Raw genomic sequence first — 22,710 nt, forward strand, 5'->3', positions numbered from 1 at the left:
TGCAGACTAAGTCTCATAAACCTTTTTCGGTTAAGAGAGAGGCTACTAAGGTGTCATTAACAATATATGGTCTACTACTGAGTTACTAAATCAATATTGTGTGAATTTTTCTATAAAACTGGCAATGCATGCTGCATTTAAATGTAAATTATCTCATGTGTTAACAATTAACCCCTTTCTTTTTTCATTCCAGTCACCTCCAATTGTGCACCTCTTCCATGAAGACTTTCTGCATCCAGGAGCATGGACAATCCTTCCCATTATTACAAAGTAAGATTAAATTATCACCAGGAAGTTGATTTTAGTACAAATTATATATTATCTTTAAATCTTTAAGCATTAAAAGAGGGAATGAATGGTAAAAATACTTCAATCATAATTAATCCCAAATTATAACCTGCTGATTCCAGGAACAGAACCCCATGATGAGTTGCCTCCATGCAATGTATGGAGTCTGAAATTTTAGAAAAAAATAGCTCATACAGTCATGATTCATTAACTTTATTGATGATATATATCAGTACTTCAATGGCAAGAAAGTTTTACAATCCTTGTAAGACCATATAGTAAATATCTTTATACATATATATATATATATATTTATATATACACATTATATATATCCATATATATATATATATATATATAATATATATATATATATATATATTTATATATATATATATATATATATATATATATATGTACACACACATCTGTATTTGGCGGGAGTTTGCGTTTGAATGTGTATATATAAATATATATATATATATATGTATAAAGATATTTACTATATGTCTTACAAGGATTGTAAAACTTTCTGCCATTGAAGTACTGATATATATCATCAATAAAGTTAATGAATCATGACTGTATGAGCTATTTTTTTCTAAATTTCAGACTCCATACATTGCATGGAGGCAACTCATCATGGGTTCTGTTCCTGGAATCAAGGACCAGGGTAAACCTACCCGTTTTGTTGGAGGAGCTGTCGGCAGTTGGAGAGGAATCCAGGTTGGAGGCTTCCAGGAGTAAGCGGTCAAAGAAGTCGAAGAGGAAGGTCGAGAGGGGGAAGTGGGTCGGTCATGCCCTCCATGACCGTGAACCCACCATCATCCATCACTTCCAGAGTGATGGCAGGCTCTCATATCCACACTTCTCCGCAGGATTTGCCATGGACAGAATACTTCTCCATATGTTAGTACCTTCATGCTTTATAGAGTCTTTTTTTTTGCCGATACATGTGTACTTTGAATAGGTAAATTGGCAGCATAAAACTACATGGTAGCCAAACTACCTTAACCTAACACAAGTAATTAATGGAGATGGAATGAAGTATAAGTTTCATTCAATAAGTAATGAGACATACACTCTCATTTTAAAACTATTCAATTAACCTATACCATTTTTTCATGGGTGTTAGTTGGCAACATTGGGATGAGCTCTGATTAGCTGTTAAATTATTTCATGTAAGCATAAGCTCCAAATCTCCAGTTCACAATGTCAAGTTCAATAGAAGATTGCACCTGGAGAGCTGGGTGATTTTTTCTCCATACTCTGTCTTTTGGTCTCAGGAACAAAGTGCTTCTATCAAGCTTTCTTGCAGTCTTGGCTAATGGAAAATCTCAATTCTTTATGAATCTGTAAGCTGCCCAGGAACCCATCTTGCACACGTTTTTCTATACTTTAAATGGTTATGAATGATATTGTGAACATTTCCAACAATTAGTTGAACTTCCTTAGCTGTCATTTCAGTAGTAATTCTTCTATTACCATTCATTGATCATTGATTCCAATGAGGGACAAGGAACTTTGACTTGACGTCCACACTGGGATACATCACCCATACTTGTTCGGCCACTTTTAAACTGAATAACCGACTTTTAAACATTGTTCATACAACTTTTCATAATACTAAATATCTAATTATAGAGTGCTTCACTTCTAAGGTGCAATCTTCTTATGGACTTGCTGCAGTGAACTAACTGGTTTTGAGGTTATGTTGACTTAAAGTAATCAAACAGTTGTTCAGAGCTTATTCCATGGTTGCCAAAATAAAAAGTAATAATAATAATAATAATAACTAGCAATAATGAAAAAGTGGAAAAGGTTAATTTAATAGTTTTGAAATGAGAGCATTTGTCTTTTTACTTATTGAATGACTCTTACATTCCATGTACCTACTGGTGAGGAAAGGCTTGCAAATCCACCTGCATTCCACATTAAATCCACTCGAACAGTGTTCACAAATCATTCAGTCTTCATGGGCCCCCAAACTTATTGTTTTTTAAATCCACAGGCCACTAACGTGGATATTTTTCAAAAAGGTGAAATCAAAGGATCCAAAATATGAAATGGTAATTACACTTTTATAATTATTATCGGTAATTCAGTGTTTAAGGTAACTCTTGTTTGTGTGGATGCTGATTTAAAAATCTCCAAATTTCCTTGCCTGTCCTCACAAAGCACAACCTGATACTACAGTACAATTACACTACAATGCTCTCAAAATACTTGAGACAGGATGCCTATAGACTTTTAAATTACCTGGATTACAATGTATGTATGTGTTAGCAGAGGGGTGATATCCTCATTTGCCCTATACAAACTAAGTTTCGCAGAAGCACCAGATGAAATATGAAACTACACATGCTACATGATATATATTTATGATTTATTTGGGATTTTCTTAGGAATTACTTCCAATGAAACACTCTGTTGCTTACTACTGACTCAAAACACTAATGTCATTGAAATTTGTAAAAGAGGCAACCATTTTCTATGCCTGATGCAGGAAAAATTACTTCACAGTATTATTCAGGTGATCAACTTGCACTCATATGTGAAAAATTCATGTACCAATGTACACCAACCCATAAGATTGATGCTGATTTTAGAGTACATTTTGGAATTTAAAAAAAAGTACATCTTATAGGTAGAGAAATGCAGTAATTTTTATGAGAAGGAATGGCAATTTTTTATTATTAATTTTTTCTCAAAAAGTGAATCATTTTTCATGGCGACAGCTGCCAATATGAAACTCTTCCATGAGGAAATAAGGTGTATTTGATCTGGAAATGAGGTGGATTTTACATAGGACTAATGTAGATCTCAAATATTTCAGATTGTAAAAATCATTCACCTCGACTGGGATGGGAATGATTTTTACACTCTGAAATTGTTGCATCATAATATCCATATTGCAGCTGACTATGTTAAATGCTGATGTTGTGGCATCTCCCAAAGTTTCTTGTAATGTGGATTTCACTTGGATATTTCTCAGCTTGGGTGAAAATAAGGCATGGAAATTGGGTTTGGATCTCAAGACCAAAATCAGGTTTGACCCAGAAGAGGTTGTGAGTGAGGGCAAGTATTTAATCCGATGTACACATCGCATTTTGATGTTCCTCATGCAGTAGGGATTCAGGGGAAAATTGCTCTTTTCCAAAAATTCATCTGTAATCAATGGTCAAAGTAGATGAATGATGATTGCGGACTCGTGTTCTGGTTGATGAATCAATGAGAAAGCTTTACTGATTTAGTACTGTTGCAATGGAACCAGTTATGATCATACTTAAACAGCATTCTTCTTGGTAAGGCGGTATTATTAGCCACTGATAAACTACATGTCATTTTACATCTACTTCAAGAATATCCACAAAACGTGGCATCATTTCCAAAATGCATGGATACCAACTAAGGGGTAATAAATGCCACCAACATACATATACATGACAGGATTTCCCCAACTTCAATTTAAAGGGTTCCCTAATTTCAATTTAAAGGTTTCAAACATTCACATTCATAGTAATCCAAACTTCACAAGAAAAAATACCATCAGGAGTATATATTAATGCATCTAAATGCCTATTTTTCTCACCATCTTCATGGCTTATCAATTGATGATTGGTTTGTGGTAATTTGTACTTCAATCAATGCTGCCACCTGCCATTCTCTTCATAGTTTCTTTCATCTTGATTACAAACAGTAAGTAATTGAACCAGCCAAGGCCAAAATTCAGCCATTATGCCATCAGTTGCCCCCTCCTACCCTTTTACTTCTTCTTTTTAATAATAACTTGAGTATTTTCATTTATTTAAATTGGTTTCCCTTCGATTAAACTCTCCAAGTATCATCAATTGAACACAAGACTGGACATACATTATTAGTAATGTTTTTTTTACTACTCCTCATTTTATGGTGATTTATTATCATCTAGAAACATTTTGCCTATGGAAAAATGCTCATGTAAATAGTTACTCACTTCAATTTTTCCACACCCTTCACTGCAAAAAAACATGTGAGTAGCAATGGATAATGTTTCGAACTTAAAACCAATATGATTAATTTCTTCTCTCATCTTCATCAAAGCTGCAGCTTGATACGTGAACAAAGTTAATATGTATTTACTTAGGGACGCCTTAAGACTAAAGGAAAAAATATGCAGTCATACTTATTATTCCAAATACATGCATAACGGGTGCCTTGCTTAAATCCGGACAAATTTCAACTTGAATTTCCTGCCATGTCGTAGTTCCACTGAACGTCACGATTGGCATTCTTGAAAGCTATAGGCATCTAGTAAACAGTCATAACCTCAAAATGGCCGAGTTGTCACATTCAAATGCAGAGTACAATCGAAGAGCCACTATTATCGTAAGTGTTTTTCGCATTATATTTCGCTGGGCATTATATTTCGAATAACAGTTCGATCCTTCTGATACCCCAGATAAACTGTATTGTACGATCTTGTGGCTTAGTATAATGCTTTGGAGAAGTCTGGGGAGGGTTTCGCCAACCTGGCGAGGAAACCTCATTGGAGAGGCAATGCGTGCTTGTCTGGATTTAAGCATCGCACCCTGTATGTTCAACATGTTACATGAAATGGGTAGACGAGTACTGCATTGAGCCTTTACCTTTGTATAGCCTATGGTTACCACAGGCTAAACTTTAGGAGTATGTATTACTTTTTCAGTAAATAACAGCATTTTCAAGGAGATTAAATATGACAATAAGAAAAGGAATCGCCCCTTCTCAACCCTGAATGCAGGCATTTTACACATCTTCAACTCTCATCAATCAAAATACCTATTAGGTTCATTCCAGATTTTAAATGCATAAAAATAGACCTATTCCCTGAGCAGTATTATTATTGGTTTATTATTGTTTAAGGTAGGGTTTTCATGGACACAGTCTATGCAACATCAGAATGATGATACATCTCTTTGCCCCTCCTAAAAAAACAACCTTTGAACATTCACTGCAATAAACTCTCCAACTCTACATACTTTCTTTCTTCCTTCATTTCATCAAACATGGCTATCCCATTCGTGCCCCATTCTCATTTGCGATTATTCTACTGTTTATCAAAGTCTTCATCATCCCATCACACATCAAAATACTCTCCATCCCTTTTTTCCTGCCTCCTTTGGGTTTATCTCATCATTCCTCCCTACCCTCCTTTTCCATGCCTAGCAATTCCTCATTTGTTTTCCTTACTGCCCATTTTATCTTTTCCATTCTTCTGCACACCAACACTTGAAAAGTTTCCGATCTAATAACCTATCATCTTACTTCAATGACCAATTTTCAACACTGTACAAAACCACACTCCTTATGAAAGTTTTAAGAAGCCTTTTCTTAACATCCTTATTCAATGTCCCTTAATCAATTACCTATTACTAGTAAAAACTTCTTCACCAAATGCAACTCTTCTTTCTATGCCCCTACTACTTTGCTCATTTTGACACAGAATACTTCTGAAGTGGGTAAATAGTTTAACCTGCTCTAGTTTCTGAATTCTAATTTTAATTTTTAACTCTCCTCTTTCTAGAAAACCTCATAAGCTTTGTTTTGTTTGCATTTAATCTTATCTCATGTATATTGCACTGAATTTCCAATGCAATCAGCAGAGTTTGCATTCCCTTGGCTGACTAACAAACTAAAGCTTGGTCAACAGCAAACCTAACTGATTTTACGAATTCCCCGCCCACCTTCATTCCTACCTCCAGTTCCTCCCATGCCTCTTTAATCATCTCCTCTGCATACAGGTTGAACAGCAACGGTGATAATGGGCAACCCTCCTTTACACCTCTTCCTAGCACTGCCCATCCGGACTCCCCGTTCCCCACCCGCACCTGAGGAATCTGAGACTTGTATAAGTTGCAGCTCACTCTACAATCCATACAATCTACTACTATTTTTTTTTTATGTACTCATTAATTCTACCAAATTCACTTTATCAAATGCTTTCTTGATTTTTATGATTCAGAAATATATCCTGATTGTATTCCATGTTCCTCTCAATTAGAGACCTGGCTACTGCAAGGGCATCATGTCTACCTCTCCCCTTTCTGAACTGGTCACCTTCTAAGCAATAATTTATCCTGTTCTCCATCCTCTTATTGATGATCCCGATAATCAATTTAGCTTGAATAGCACAAGTGAGAATGGACACCCCTGCCTTACTCTTCTTCCTGGCACTGTCCAGCTCCACTCTCTATCAACTAATTGCACCTGAACAGTCTGAGACATGTACAGTTTGGAGATATTACATTCATTAGTATTTCCCAAATCACTCTATTGAATGCCTTCTTGAAATCTACAGATGAACAAACGAATGAATGTGTGTAATAACTTCCATGAATAACTCTTTTCTCTTTCTCATTTATAAGTTTGTCAGATCGAGTGGAAGATTGGGCCTCGTCAGGAGAAGTGAGTGATTTTTCAATCGACGCTGCCCACGAACTGGCATCTTTCATTTGGAACTCAGGTCAAGGGGCACCGCTCACACACTCGCGGGCATTCTGCCTGACCATGGACCAAAATAAGACTGAGATCCCAAGGTGTGCCACATGGCCACTACCATTCGAACCTTGTGTAAGTTGGATTTTCACTCTAATTCTTAGTCCTCATGGCACATGGTAAATGGGCCTGTTGATGGGTCACAAGATTGGAAATCTTAAAATTGGATGGAAATGTTTACTCCCACTCTAAGAGATCCATTACTTGGATGTAACAGTGGATCTTTGATGAGATCATTTGAAAGCAGAAATTTATGACATGTAATATCATCAAGACCAGGTCTACCTTTTTGAACCAATTTTTTAATTGTGACAATCTGCTCATTTTCCAAACGTGACTCAAGAAGTTTAGAATTCTCTCTACAACCACGGACAGCAATATCAATATGTTATCTTTACTCTTTTTCTTTTGGATAACCAAAATATTATTTACTAAATGGAAGTTGATGGTTTCTGGGTCACTTATGAGAACTCCAGAATCAATGAGAAGTGCCAGAGAATTTTCAGTTTCTTGTTCATTATATTCTTTTTTGATTCTGTTAGTAGAACCCAAAAGGATTCTGGTATTATTGATTTTTTTGCACTCGTCATATATTACTTATAATTGCTTCATACTTTTGCAATGTACCAGTAATTCCACATTATTTGATTCTTTAGCTGGTGGAAAAAATTCTTCATGCATGCAGAAAATTACAAAATCCCTGGCGGTACCCAATTATTACAGTTTGTTTGCTCTCTCAAATAGGCTTGTAAGTAGGATAGCATGGAGATACCTATCGAACAGGTTTACCTACTATCAAGTCTTAAATACCAATCAACAATTCTTGTCTTAAATGTAAATCAAAGACAAGAAAGTGAGCAAAAGTTAGCCTTAAAATTTCCAGAAAAATTAATGATTAAAAGTTCATGAAAACACAAATAGTTGTTGATTGATTGGGAATGAATGAAAGGGCCGAGAAAATAATTCAGTCAAAATACAAATATTTTTGGTAGCCTACAATTAGTGCATAACATTCATTTTTATGTATTCCTCCAAAGAAAGTCAAAATTGTTTTGTGGCTAGTCCCTAAGGTGAATGTAAGTTTTCATTGGCCTGAAAAAGCAAAAAATTTCTCCTTTTTTTTTCAACTTGACGATGTGTGGTAATGCCATTTGCCCCTTGCCTTCCGATGCTGTATGGTGGTAGAAGGTCAGGAGCAAGATTCGAGGACATGGTTCATCGCTCATGGTGATTGCGGCCATATCCATCATGAACCTTGCACAGAAATATCAGCGGAAATACTCCTACACATCCCTGATTTTCTTTAGGAAGATGCAGGGTTTGAATGAAAATTGGCAGAAATAAAATCTTAAATGAGACATATCAGAATAAAAATATTGGGCTCATTGAGTGTACTGAAATTTTAAGAGGAACAATCCTCTCAATATATATTTATGCATGTCAATGTTTGAGGAAACATTATCCTTTCAATTCTCTTTCAACAGGGTGAACCTGAATCTCCTGATGCTGTCTATTTTGCAGTGAAGACCTGTTCAAAGTTTCATGCAGCTCGTCTTTCTGTTGTGAAAAGAACATGGGCAAGATATTCTGTTCATATCAATTACTTCAGTGACACTGAAGGTTTGATTATAACTGTTTACTGCATTACTGGAACTATTGAATATCAACTGATAGATATCTGACGATTGTTTATCAATGCCTCTCATTTCACTTGAAAAACTATGAATCAACTATGCATAATTTTAACTCTGGTTGAAAAGTGGTTCAGAATAACTACGATGTTTATTGGGTGGAACCATATTACTTATGCCTTGATGATTTTTTTGTTCCCCCAGATCCAGCAATACCAAGCATAAATCTTGGAATTCCAAACACCGAGCATGGGCACTGCGCTAAAACCAAAGCAATCCTTCAGCATGTATCAGAGGAAATGAAGAAAAATGAAAGACTGAAGAATATCAAGTGGGTTGTATTGGTTGATGATGACACAATTCTTAGGTAAACCATTAATCTTTCAATTTTTGTAATTTATGTCTTTAGGAATAAAGGGAACTTGAAAATATTTTTTGGAAAAGTTTGCTAAAAACCCTAATCAAAGAATATAATCTTCAAAACTTTCATCCGATTGTTATACATCCAATGCTACCCATCACTAAGCACATTAAACGAAAAAAATTACTGAGCAATTAATATCAATTAAATTTTTAAACCAGAAGAGTGTTTCCCTGTAAATATACTCCATGCATGTCCTAAGTGTCAAATTACTTACAAAAATGGGACATCAGCATGGCATCCTACATAAGATTCTTCATAGTAAAATGTCAATGCATGCATACATTACTATATGCACATTTTTTGCATTTCTCAAATAAAATATTATGCAGGCACTTTGTAATCTAACCAAGATTGAAGTACACTGTTTTAGTGACATTTTACTCCGCATACCAAGGTCTTATAAATATCAGAAGTCAGTACGCAGAAGTTGGTTAGTATTTGTAGCATGATAAATTTAATTCTCATATCCCTCATGGGCAGCATTACTCCCTGGTGCTCTTACTAACAGTTTTCATTATCTTTCGTTGGCTGATTAAGTCTAATCATATTTTTGCTAAGAAACCATTTAAATAGTTACCCATGTTCCACACCTTGTACCCAACAACCATGACTGTCAACAAGCAGTAACTCTGAAATTCACCATGAAATTAAAGAAACTAACTGCATATAACAAGTTAAGTTTCAAAGAAATAAAATTATGATTTGATGAGGAATCCCCCCTTGTGTTGATCTGATGAGGATAAAAAAGCTTGAAGACTTTAAAATCAGGCTAAAGAGGGTCTTGTTAATTGATTTATTCCATTCCATGGATGAATACCTCCCATTGTATTACATGCATACATTATACAATTTGAATGTGTTTTATTACAAGGGGCTACCCAAAAATAACCAGAAGAGTGCTGTGGTTGGTGGACCCTAGGTAGTACGCATTTCTTCCGCTAGGTGAGCATAGCACTAATCATTCCAAGTCGTGCGCAGGCATTGTTGTTGTCTGGGAAAGTTGTGTTCAGTCAAGAACAATGACTTGTAAAAGCAATCTCACTTTCTCCTCCTTTTTCGTCATGGCGAATTTAAGTGAACAGCATGCTCCTGCAAAATGTTGCTTCCTGCTTGGAAAAAACACTGCAGAAACTGTTGTGATGCTGAACTCAGCTTACAAGGATATTGTAATGTTGAAAACTTAAGTGTACCAATGGTTTTCTCGTTTCAAAGAAGGTGAGAAGTCACTCAATGGCAAACCTCATTCAGGACATCCATTAACAACTATCAATTCAGCGGTAAACTGCTTTGTTGGCTTGCCCAAAATAAGCTCATGAAGTGAAATCATACCCCAAGACAATACTCATTTGCTTTTTTCAATGTGAGAGGAATAGTGTATTCTGAATTTAAGCCACCTGGCCAGACTTTAATCAGGCTTTCTATTCGGAAGTTTTAAGAAGATTGCATAACAGAGTGGGACAAAAAAGGCTCGATTTTTGGGAGACTTTAATTGCATAGCTTTAAAATCATAATGCTGGTTATTTTTGGATACCCCCTCGTATGTACCTTATGCATTGTTACTATTGCCATTACTGGTTTTCATGGGTTCATGTTGTCATTAAGCAATTAAGCTATCTATATCTCTTTAAAAGAACAATAAGTTTAATTTTGCACTCACCAAAGTATTCCTCAGGATCATCTATAATAGGATGGAGAGTAAATGATAAGTTAGGGTATAATTGATTTGGGTTCAAGAAGAGGAGAAGAGGTTCAAGAAGGCATCATGTGTGATGCCATAGCATTAATCTATTTCCTTGATTTTAAAAAGGCATTTGATAGAGTGAATTGAGCAGAATTAATAAATATATCAGAGAAAATAGGAGTAGATTGGAGGGATAGGAGACTTTTCCGCAACCTGTACATGTGCCAGACTGCTCCGATGTGAGTGAGTGATGGAGAGTGTGGAAAGAGTGAGTATGTTGGGAAGAGGGGTGAGGTTGGGGTGTCCATCATCATGCTTTTCAAGGGATATGTGGAGGAAATGATTAAAGAGGCATGAAAGGAAGTGGAGACAAGAACAAAATTCAGTAAAGAATTCATCAAATCAGTTAGGTTTGCTGATGACCAGGCTTTAATTTGTCAGTCAGCCAAGGGGTTGCAAGCATTGCTGAGTGAATTGGAAATTCAGTATGACAGGTATTGGATGAGAGTCAATATTAATAAAACAAAGGCTATACCAGTAAGAAAACAGCTAAGCTAAACATTAAAACATAAGAGCCATAACTAGAGTAGCTGGAATATTTTGCGTATCTCAGAAGTGTTTTGGACCAAAATGGTAAAATAAATAGGGATATGAGATAAAGAATTGTATTAGATAAAGAAGCATACACAAGGAGGAGGTAATTAATGACAGGGTTGTTGAGTAAGGATGTTGAGAAAAGACTCATTCAAACTTTGATGCCAAGCATAGTTATATACGGCGTGGAAATATGAAGCACGCGGATAGACATAGTAGATTGGAGGCTTTTGAAAAGTCGGTGTGGAGAAGGATAGAGAAGGTGAAATGGGCGGAAAGGGAAACAAATGAGGAAGTGCTAGGTAATGCCGTGGAAGAAAGGTTATTCTTGGGAGAAACCCAAAGGAGATGTGCTGGATGGATGCAGATCATTTTGATTGGCAATGGAATGTTGAAGACTGTGATGGAGGGGAGAATGTTAGGTAAACAAGGGAAGGGTGGGAATAGGATAGGGATATTGGACGGAATGCAGGGAGGAAGGAAGTAAGCTGAATGTAAGAGAGGCTTATTCTAGTGTAGGATGTTGAGTTGTGTTTTCTTCTGTACTGTTGGTAGCTTGTGTCCATCCAAAACCTAACTTAACCTGTAAATTAACAATAGTAATAATCTATCTTAAGCATTGATTACAGTCCTCTTGAGATAAATTAAAATATATTATAAATTGCATTAAAAATACTGTAATGAATGCTAAAGTGCCATATTTTGGATAATATCTAGAAAAACAAAATTGTTTAAGAAATATTTTCACGTTAAAGCAGACAGACTAACAGCTGTAAAACTTATTAACTATCATACTTTGTGAAGATTGCATTCTCAATGTTTTATTGACTGTGAAAATTTATATCCATAAAACATATACGGCCTACCTTTTGACTATAATCAAAATTGATGAACGAAAATGATAAATTTTTCCTCCACAGCGTTGCCAGGCTCCTCTCTCTCCTGAGCTGCTTCCCCAACAAGGACAAGACGACGCCCATTGTGCTGGGTGAGCGCTATGGCTACAGAGTGAGCGAGCCAATGGAGGAAGAGTTCCCATCTTACTCATATGGGTACAACTACGCCACGGGAGGTGGAGGAGTGGTTCTGAATCGAGAGGCTGTCCGTTTGTTGTCCGAGTCTGACGTTTGTGTTTGTCCCGCACCTGATGCCCCTGATGACATGGTACTGCTCGGAGTGTGCCTGTCTCGCCTTGGCATCAGCGTCACCCATTCTCCGTCCTTCCACCAGGTACCGCAGTTGCATTGCCATTACCTCATTATTCACTCACTGACGGGTGGAGTAGACACTGTATTTATTTTTGTCCACCTAAATGAATAAATCGTCGCCCAGTTAAGCGGCTGAATGAAGTATTGCCAGTGGTAAATACAAGGGGGAAAGGGGGGGGCACTCCTGTAGAATACACGTATTTTAGGATATAATAAAATCAAAAATTAATATTACCGACTATATTCCCTACAAACATTAAAACTTAAAAAGTCACATATTCATACTTCATGCCAATGGCATTCCCTAGGTTTGAAAATCAACCATCAAAACTTTGTTGCCTAAAATCAATACATCCTTATATTACCTAATAATATGTCCGAATGACTTTAGCCCTGCAAAATAAAATTACCAAGGGTGGGGATGGCATGCATGCCCAAAGTGGCACACAGAGCTTGGAGGGCATTGCCACAATGAATTTAGATAACCAAGGACAAAACAGAGACTGAAATTGATCTAAGCTGCAGATGGGTGAAAGAGAAGAGCGTCATGTATGTACTTAAGTGGCATCTTCCATAAAGAGCAATCGCTTTCAATTTGAGCTGTCAAAAATTTTCTGCCTCAATACCATATGCATCAACGCACGGTAAACGTTGTTCTCATAGGGCATTGGTGACAGAGGAAGACAAGTAGATTGTCCTCATCTGTCAGAATGCATCCAATGCTTCAATATCACCTCTGGAATGCTATCTTTCTTTCATTGAAGTTTGTTTTATATATTTATTAATAATGAGTGAATTTCCTTTGGGGATAATTGACCTTATCTTCTCTGAAATTGAGGATGAATGAATGAACAATATGGATTCAAAATATCACTTTATTCCTCTGACAAAAGACAATTTTATATCTTTTTTTATATCTATATAATTTAAGGAGAAAGAAGTTCCAATAAATGCCTTATAGAAATTTTCTAAAATATTTAATCCATATAATTGTGTGTATTCACACAGGGAAACATTTGATAGTGATGGGGGATTGGAACTCAATGGTAGGCGAAGGAAGAGATGGTGATGAGGCCGGGGACTACGGTTTAGGCACGAGGAATGACCGTGGGGAGAAAGCAGTTGAGTTCTGCAGGAGACAGGGGTTAGTCATCACCAACACTTGTTTTAGACATCACAAAAGACGCAGGTATACTTGGAAATTGCCAGGTGACTCAGAAAGGTATCAGCTAGATTATATCCTGGTTAGACATAGGTTTAGGAACAGTGTGATAAATTCCCACAGCTTCCCGGGAGCGGATGCGGACTCTGACCACAATTTAGTTGTTATGAAATGTAGCGTCCGTTTCAAAAAGATAAGGCAAGGGAGGCGAGTTAGAAAATGGAATGTAGAAGCATTACATGGTTTGAAAAGGAAGAGATACAAACAGGCAGTAGAGGAAATCATGGAGGGTGGTAAAGAGCTAAGTACTATCAAAGAAAAATGGAAAGTTTCAAGAAAGGGTTGTCTAAAGCCGCAAAAGACACTATTGGAACCATTAACGCTAAAAGAACTAGGAAACCATGGATCACGGATGAGATGATTACAAAGATGGATGAGCAAAGAAAATGGAAGAATGTAAATACAGAGGTAGGCAAAATGATGCACAAAGGATTGAACAATAAATTGAGGTGGGCAACAAATAAAGCAAAAGAAGCATGGTGTAAGACGCAGTGCAAGGATATGTCAAGTTTGCAGAGGAAGGGTGAAATTGGTGCGCAGTACAGCAAAGTTAAATCTTTATCGGGATGTAAGAAAGGGAGATCTATGCTAACAGTTACAGGTAAGGCGGGTAAGATAATAGTGACAAAGGAAATATCCAAGAGAGATGGAAGGAATATATAGAAGAACTCTATAGTAAAGAACTTCGACCAACAAAGTTAGACATTGAAAAAGAATATGACGTAGAGGAAGATAGCTTTGGTCCAGGCATACTCCATGGTGAGATAGAAAGGGCATTAAGGGAGATGAAACTAAATAAGGCCGTGGGGGTAGATAACATTTCCGCCGAACTATTGAAATGTTTAGGAGAACGTGGGAGGAAGAGGCTATATGGGCTGATCCGTAGTATTTATCAGGAAGGAATCTGGCCGGAAGACTTTGTGAGATCAGTATTAGTTCCTATTCTGAAAAAGGTAAAGGCTACATCCTGTGAGGACTACAGGACAATAAGTTCGATATCCCACGCAGCTAAAGTTGTTCTTAGGATCATAAACAAAAGGATAGAGAGTAGGGCAAATGATTACTTAGGGGATGATCAGTTTGGGTTTATGAAGGGGAGAGGTACGCGTGATGCCATTGCAGTAATGAGATTATTAATCGAGAGGAATATAGAACACAACCAGGAGGTATTTGCCTGTTTCGTATATTTCGAAAAAGCGTTTGATAGAGTTCATTGGGGAAAACTAATGAGTATATTACAGAAAATAGGAATAGATTGGAGGGAAAGGAGGCTAATCCACAACCTGTAAATGTCTCATACTGCTCAGGTGCGGGTGGGGAATGGAGAGTCAGGATGGGCAGTGTTAGGAAGAGGTGTAAGGCAGGGTTGCCCATTATCAAAATTGCTGTTCAACCTGTATGCAGAGGAAATGATTAAAGAGGCATGGGAAGAACTGGAGGTGGGAATGAAAGTGGGCGGGGAATTCATAAAATCAGTGAGGTTTGCTGATGACCAAGCTTTAGTTTGTCAGTCAGCCAAGGGGTTGCAAGCATTGCTTAGTGAATTGGAAATTCAGTTCGACAGGTATGGTATGAGAATCAATATTAATAAAACAAAGGTTATGCGATTTTATAGAAAGAAAAAGGCTAAGCTAAACATTAAAATGGGAGGGCAAAAACTAGAGCAGGTAGAACAGTTTACGTATCTCGGTAGTGTTTTGGACCAACACGGTCAAAGTAGTAGGGACATAAGGAAAAGAATTGCACTAGGTAAAGAGGCTTTCACAAGGAGGAGGGAGTTAATGATGGGGACGTTGAGTAAGGATGTTAAGAAAAGACCCGTAAAAACTTTGATATGGAGCGTAGCTATGTACGGCGCGGAAACGTGGTTGTTGAAGCAGGAGGATAGACTTAGATTGGAGGCTTTTGAAATGTGGGTGTGGAGAAGAATGGAGAAGGTGAAATGGACAGAGAAGAAAACAAATGAGGAAGTACTTGGTATGGTGGGCGAAGAGAGGGGTTTGTTGGGAGCAATCGTATGGAGGCAGGAAAAGTGGCTGAAGGGGGTATTGACCGGCAGCGGGATGTTGAAGATTGTAATTGAGGGGAGAATGTTAGGCAAACGAGGAAAGAGTAGAACAGGACAAGGATGTTGGACGGGATGAAGGGAGGAAGAAAGTACTCAGAGATGAAGAGGGACCTGATGTAGAGTAGGATGTTGTGTTTTGCTAGGGGTCACAAATTATTTAATTAGTAATTATGTCCATCCAAAAACCTACCTTAACCGGTAGATTACCTAATAAATAAAATAATTACATTTGTTACACTTTAATGAAACATTTACACTTCAAAGAAAAAAATTGTGAATACCATTTAATGATTATTGTTTTTATTACAAAAATATCCTATGCATCTTATAGAGATAAAAATAATCAAGAGATCTAATTTCAATCAATGGGTTTACATGAAAGTCAAAGAGTCTATGTACTCTTATTTCACAAACTTGGGCACTCAATCATTTGCCTTCCCTGACCTCAGGTGTGTTGTGGTCCATTAATCTGTGTGCTTAACCATCAAATTCTGTATGAATTGTAAGCTTTCATTGCAAAGAAAAGGTTGCAAATTTTTCAGGCATTTTACAGATTCACTACTGCATAAGTGCAGTTCCATACAGAGTATTCCGGAAGTAAATTAGTGATTCAGGAAACAAAGTTTGCATACAGACCAGGTAAGAATCTGTGGTGAGTTCTCGAAAGGAGGCGATGAAAATAATCAATCACTTCTATTCACTGGGATATTAATACATTCTTCTATACTTTCCTATACCAAGCACAATTGAGACTAAGAATTTCTCCTGTTTATGATCACATCAAAATGTGTCGGAGCAAAGCTATCTGTTGGGCCATTTTGCTCTTACTTTGAATTTTAAAGACCAACATGAAAAAACAGTGAAGGTCACCAATTTCAAAGGTAATCCCAAAAGGAAGGCCTACAATTATTTTAGAAATAGAACAAGGCTATTTCAATAATTGACACATCACTTGTACATTAGTCTTAATTGAACATACCCGTATTTTATGACAACCACCGTTTCGTCCGATGCATTTTTGTAGGTGCTCGGGCACTTTTTGTATGCCTATGTCATACCCGCTCACTGCCATGTCGTTGAGGAAGCATTGGGCTTCCATCTTTCACCATGTCATCCTCACTAAATTGCCTTCTGACTAAATGGCTCTAGCAACTTAAGAAGTAACAAGTGGTAGTCACTTGGTGCCAAGTCCAGACTACAGGGTGAGTGGGTGAGGATATCCAATCACAAACTGTTGCAGAATAACAACAATTTGACAAGCTACATGGGGAAAGCATTTATCATGGAGAAACCTTTTGCATCTTCGCTCAACATTCCTCTTCTCTATTTACGAATCACCCGTCTGAATTGATTTAGTGTTCCACAAAACATTTCAACAATTATTTTGGTCCCAGGAGAGCCATGAAATTGACCAAACAATACTCTACGGCAACTGTGTTTTGATCGCAAAGCAAAGTGGTCATGATTTTGCCAGCAGACTGAGCTCCTTTGAATTTTTCCCAGCTTGGGTGAAGGGGAATGCAACCACTCACATTATTGCTGTCTGGTCTCAGGTGTGAAGTTGAACTGACCTAGTTTCATCAACATTAACTGGCGAATCCGACAAGGTGACAGATGGAAGTCCAAAGCTCCCTCCGCAAAATGGTCACAAATCATTATAAATACCACGTATAATAATCATTTCTCTTAATTGAGAAGTGACACTTAAGCATACGCTTTAATAGTTGGTACTTTCTCATTTCCCACCTGCACTAAACAGTGTCAATCTGCTCAGCACAAAGCATCTTCCGATCATATCTACTACAACATCTGTGCTAAGCGCATTGAAACATCCTCACTGTGATCCATCTGTGCTGGCAGATAACACCTCTGATGCTGAGAAAATATGTAGACTATGAAAAAAGAATGCCACAATATCTGAGTTAATTGTTATAGCTTCATATTTGTCATATTAGTTATTTTTTTATTCAAAGAACGTGTCGTACAATGTACTCCAGAAAAATTCAACATATCGTGGTCATTAGAGCATTATGCAAGTTAAATCTGGAATTAACAGTACCTTAGAAGGAGGCCATGGCCAAAGACTTAATGTAATATTGCATTATTTTGTACAATTAATTAACACAACCATTTAGAATTTGTATTCTGGTAATTTTTTTAGGCAAAATCAAAAAATATACATGGTTTGTCACTGGTGTTGCAGTCAATATTTCCATTTCATTCACTTGTCACACTGTCGGGCAATTCCAACTGCATTGATTATCAAAATAAGGGAACAGACGGTACTTGTATATTGATAATGATTAACATTCATATCTTTATGTGTCATAATAATAAATAAGCCTATCTAATTCTCACACTTTTATTGACTTTTTATCATTAAATTTTTGTTCCCCTTATGTCTTTCCACACAGAATAGTAGTATATATTTATTTAAACACCTCCAGATGTATGCATTACAATCTTAACAAAAAATGTAAAATGATTAGTTTTCATTTATCTGCGCAACCTGATTGAAAATCAACCATTTGTTCCTAGGCTTCTTTTATGGAAAAAAACGCTTCACTCGCAAATTTCAACAACGGTCCATAATTTTCATTAAACCCTAGAATTAAATTCCAAAGTCTTACACTAATGCACAAGGGTGAATTCTTCTCGGGTCTTCCACTGAGTCAATGGTTCCATAGCTGCCGACGTTTCGATTCCCGACTCAGTCATTGTCATCAGGGCTTCTGATCGAAACGTCGGCAGCTATGGAGCCATTGACCCGGTGGAAGACCCGAGAAGAATTCACCCAACTAATACGCCAAGAAAGCACCAGATCTTTCACTAATGCACATATTTTGAATTTAATTCTGTCATGATTTACAAATTTTCTTTGCCCTGAATTAATTATGGCTTACGTCACTTATCAGTTCATCAAGGAATTCTTTTTATATTATTCCCTTCCTCATTTTCAAGCGCAATGTCCTTCGGGTAATTAAAACTAACAAAGTGATCCTTTTTTTCTTCCAGGCCAGACCCTTAGACTATCCCGCAAAATATCTGAAACCACAGCATCCAGTGTCTTTCCACAAACACTGGATGATTGATCCCGTACACGTCTATCGCGAATGGTTTGCTGCTTCTGATCAGGAAATCAAGATGGAGAAATCAACCATACCTGTACATCACGAGCTCTGATTTATTTTGAATGGGCATTTTTATGCAAAACAAATTCAATTGGAATGCAGCGATGAATCATATCTATTGCATTCAACCTTGAAGCAAATCATAAACATATATATATTTTTCTATGACAGTGTGTTGCAACTAATGCTCAAATGAAAAAAATTTGTAATGACTGTCAGCTCTTGAGTGATGTGAAATGTTAATGCAATTCAAAGCGTTAGTTGGGCAATACTTTATTGTTTTAGCGACTGGTTAACTTGTGTTACATAGACACTCCTTGTGTGTGTGTGTGTGCCTTGTGAATTGAAACCGTTGTTATGATTTGAGAAGTTTATTGGCTGTTCAAATCCCTTCGAGTCACATATGTACATGTACACCAACTTATTGATGTTACCCCATTCAATTGAAAACATAAGTCATCAAAGACGACTCATCTGTGTGCAAATATGTACTGTTGAGCATGCCATATTGCAGGCCTCACTATCAAAGCATTTAAAATATGGAATATGTTATTTATTAATCCAATTGCAACATAAAATCCTAATCAAACTATTCCTGCAAAATGTATCACCAATATGAATCCTATAAATGGGTAATATTCTTTAAATATGTGCAATAAATGGTTAATTATTGGAAAGAAACAAAACATAAGACTGATTTTTTTGGGGAATTGTCTTTGATTTTCAAACACCACTGAGCATAATGTAAAGAATTACTGCATCTGACACTTACCTACATCTAAAAAATACCAGAATTCCACGAGCTATCGGAAGGAGTTTGGCAGTGGGGAATAAGGGTACCAGAGTCATTAAAATAAAGCAAAGCATGCATCAGATGGCACTTTCATTGATAAGTGTACGAAATTCAATTATTGAACATGAATTCTAACTTTATAAGGTCATGTAAATCACTTGGTTGGTCAACGTCATCACATATAACAAACAATATTCCCAATAGTTTCCTCCTATTAAATTGCGTCATCCCTAGGGATTGCCTTGCAGTAGATATGCTTAACTTGGCACATTAAAATAAATACAGAACATTTCAAAGTATATACCTGGGGTGGGGGGGGGAACTGAAATGTTATTTGATATACCTTTCGCTAGTCTTATAAAAGACAAAATTGAACTGTTTTGTTGGGCTTTACTTCCAGTTTTACATTTTTGTACTTAATATAATAACTTACATGCACTTGGTCTCTCAGTTAAGATGATGTAGCTGCAATTTTTGAATGAATTAATGCATGACTTGGGGGGGAGGGAAAGGTAAGCCAATTGCCAAAAGTGGCCCTCTCTAAAAAAGGCACGGAGGACAAAAAGAACACGTGGGAAAAGGGCTGGGTGGCACTAAGGAAAAAAACTATGGCACATATTTTGAAGCAAGCAATATTATTGAACAAATGGAATACTTAGAATAGAATTTCCTCATAAAACTTATACCCTGTTCTTTAATAAAAATTTTTGGAGATACAAGTTTAGTTTAAACCAGAATGTTTAATCTTTTGAAGCCACCTTAATCAATGGACTAAGACTGAAATTTGAAGCATACTGAATCGCCTTGAACAATACGAGCAGCATATTATTCATTTTCACCTCTTACATAGAGCAATTCATTTTAATCAATATTAACATAAATATATTTTAGAACTATAATTTAAAAAAAGCAGGAAGGGAAGTGAGACAACTCAAGCTGTCACTTATGGACATAATTTTCTACTACCCCCAAGAACTGCATGTAGAACTTTTTCATTCGAAATTTATCTATAAATAAATAAGTTTTCTTGGTTAAATGTTGGGTTCATGAATTGATGGCATAACAATAAGTGGTGCCACATGTTTTTGAGAAAATTCATTTCCTTTCAACTTATCTTCATTAAAAGGAATTTATTTTGGTCAAAATATATCAAAAACACATTTCCTCTGATTTTGGATGTTGCAATCAAAAACTTACTTTGAGTTGTTTTTCTATTATTACATACATTATCGCCAGAAATGCCATCGAGGATGCCAAAGCTCCTTAAATGTTATTAATGCAAGCGGAGCAAGCTTTCAGTTTTTCAATCTTGGTAATTTACCAATTATTCCTTGAAAAAAGCTAACAATTACATGAGTGGAGTTTACATTTTTAAACATGGTGGCCTTATGCATAATTGTATGGTAAATATACTTTTGAAATCTTCACACACCTGGCCTCGGACCTGTTACACAAGAGATCGGTACTCCATTATAAAACATTGTGGGCGATCCTTACATGAATTACACCAAATCGGGCACGACATTTATACACCAAGTTATTCTGATGGTTTTACCACAGACGGCAACATTTCAAATCATCATCACCGAATATTTTTGGAAATTACATCGCATATGAATGGAAAACATTTCTAGCGACGAAATAATTTATCTCTTTTAACATTGAATGCATGGAAATCGAGGAAAAACGGAATTGGGTGAGTTCTGTACGCATGAAAAAAATTTGAGAAGCAAAACTATCCCTTTACCCCACTCCCAGGCGAGAAAGGTGACAGAAGTTCTCAAATATTCACATTACAATACTTTAGGTCATAGCATATATGTTTGGGAAATGTTAGAATTCTGAAATCCAGGCGTGTTCAGGTCAAAATTCGGGGAATATTACAACACAGGGTATAACCTACTGAGACTTTAGAACCAACTGTAATATTCATCGCCACAGAAGCAGCTAGTCATCCAAGAGAAGGTAAGCAGAAAACGCAACACTAAACATACAAAAACCACGAGGCGATGTTGCATTGTATAAAAAACATTATTTTGATAAAATGTAATTCTCCAGGTCCAGATTGATAATTACAGCTTAGCGCTACCCTAATGACATGAAGGAAAAAGTTAGCTTATTTATTGCATTTTTCCGTCTTTTCATAATTTCTATGCCAAAATTCACAGAAATTTTATGTACATATGTGTACATGCAGGAATAATTCCCAATCTGCGAAAAAATACTGTAGATTTCAATTAAGATATCATATTTCCAGCTGAAATATAAGGAATCTCTGAAATATTGATGCAGTAACACGCACAAAATGTTCGCATTAGTCCAGTTTAACGTATGTCTTTGGGTACTTCTCCCACTTTTAATGCGTGGGAGTGGCAGTCAAGTGATATAACTTACTTCTCAAGACTTTTCTTTCGCATGTAGTAATCAAACGTAACAGGTTAAATCCGAGCATACTTATACCGTTTGGGAGAGGTATATCATGAAGGAACTTCAGGCTCCGTTTGTTTAATAAAAAATGTAAACCGAAACAGCATAATTTGAAATAACGTGCATTATCTTTTTGAAGTATTACCCTGAATAATTTCTACCGTATGTGTAACATCAAAATTTCGTCAAAAATTATCACCACAAAATGGAAGCTCAATACTGAAACTATGCATTATTTCAAACGAAAGCGAATGCATCTCTGGCTGATCAGTACTAATTGAAAGAGGAAAAAAGCCGGTGAGCTTGCTTCGGTTACGTTTTAGCCATTGGAATGGGTGTGGCGTCCCGGGTATATTGGAGCGTTACCTTAAATCTTAAATAAAAATAGAGCTAAAAATTATCGATAAATCAAGAAAGATTATCTTCGGATATGACAATCACTATCTATATGTGGTTCTTCAAGAGCATACCTTGCAGAGCATAAACACATGAAAAGATTGGTATGCTCTTTACGGAAGAATATAGTGATAAATCCATGACTCCGAAACGACAAGGGGAGAATCTTATATGAGGCAGTTTTTCTTAGCTCACTTGTGGCAGGAATATTAAGGAAGATAACACACCAAATCTAATCTGACCACAATTTATCTCGCCTGGAGCTCCAACAGAAATAACGCCAACTCTGTGCCACGTGCAGTACGGCTTTTCATAACGCAATTTCAACGTT

The 22,710-nt window shown here is 36.6% G+C and overlaps 1 protein-coding gene across 1 annotated transcript in view; it reads left to right on the top strand.

Annotated features, from left to right (window-relative positions):
* Nucleotides 1-19,431, top strand: part of LOC139692616 (beta-1,3-glucosyltransferase) — a 21,922-nt gene extending 2,491 nt beyond the window's left edge. Inside the window, exons 2-8 of the mRNA XM_071590911.1 lie at nucleotides 194-270; nucleotides 901-1,197; nucleotides 6,675-6,879; nucleotides 8,289-8,424; nucleotides 8,640-8,802; nucleotides 12,055-12,364; nucleotides 18,648-19,431. Coding sequence (XP_071447012.1) covers nucleotides 194-270; nucleotides 901-1,197; nucleotides 6,675-6,879; nucleotides 8,289-8,424; nucleotides 8,640-8,802; nucleotides 12,055-12,364; nucleotides 18,648-18,815 — 1,356 coding nt within the window. The 3' untranslated portion in view covers nucleotides 18,816-19,431. The remainder of the gene's footprint in view (nucleotides 1-193; nucleotides 271-900; nucleotides 1,198-6,674; nucleotides 6,880-8,288; nucleotides 8,425-8,639; nucleotides 8,803-12,054; nucleotides 12,365-18,647) is intronic.
* Nucleotides 19,432-22,710: the final 3,279 nt, after the last annotated feature.

Source organism: Hetaerina americana, unplaced genomic scaffold (assembly GCF_022747635.1).
Source record: "Hetaerina americana unplaced genomic scaffold, ioHetAmer1.1.p SCAF_4, whole genome shotgun sequence".
NCBI lineage: Eukaryota > Metazoa > Arthropoda > Insecta > Odonata > Calopterygidae > Hetaerina > Hetaerina americana.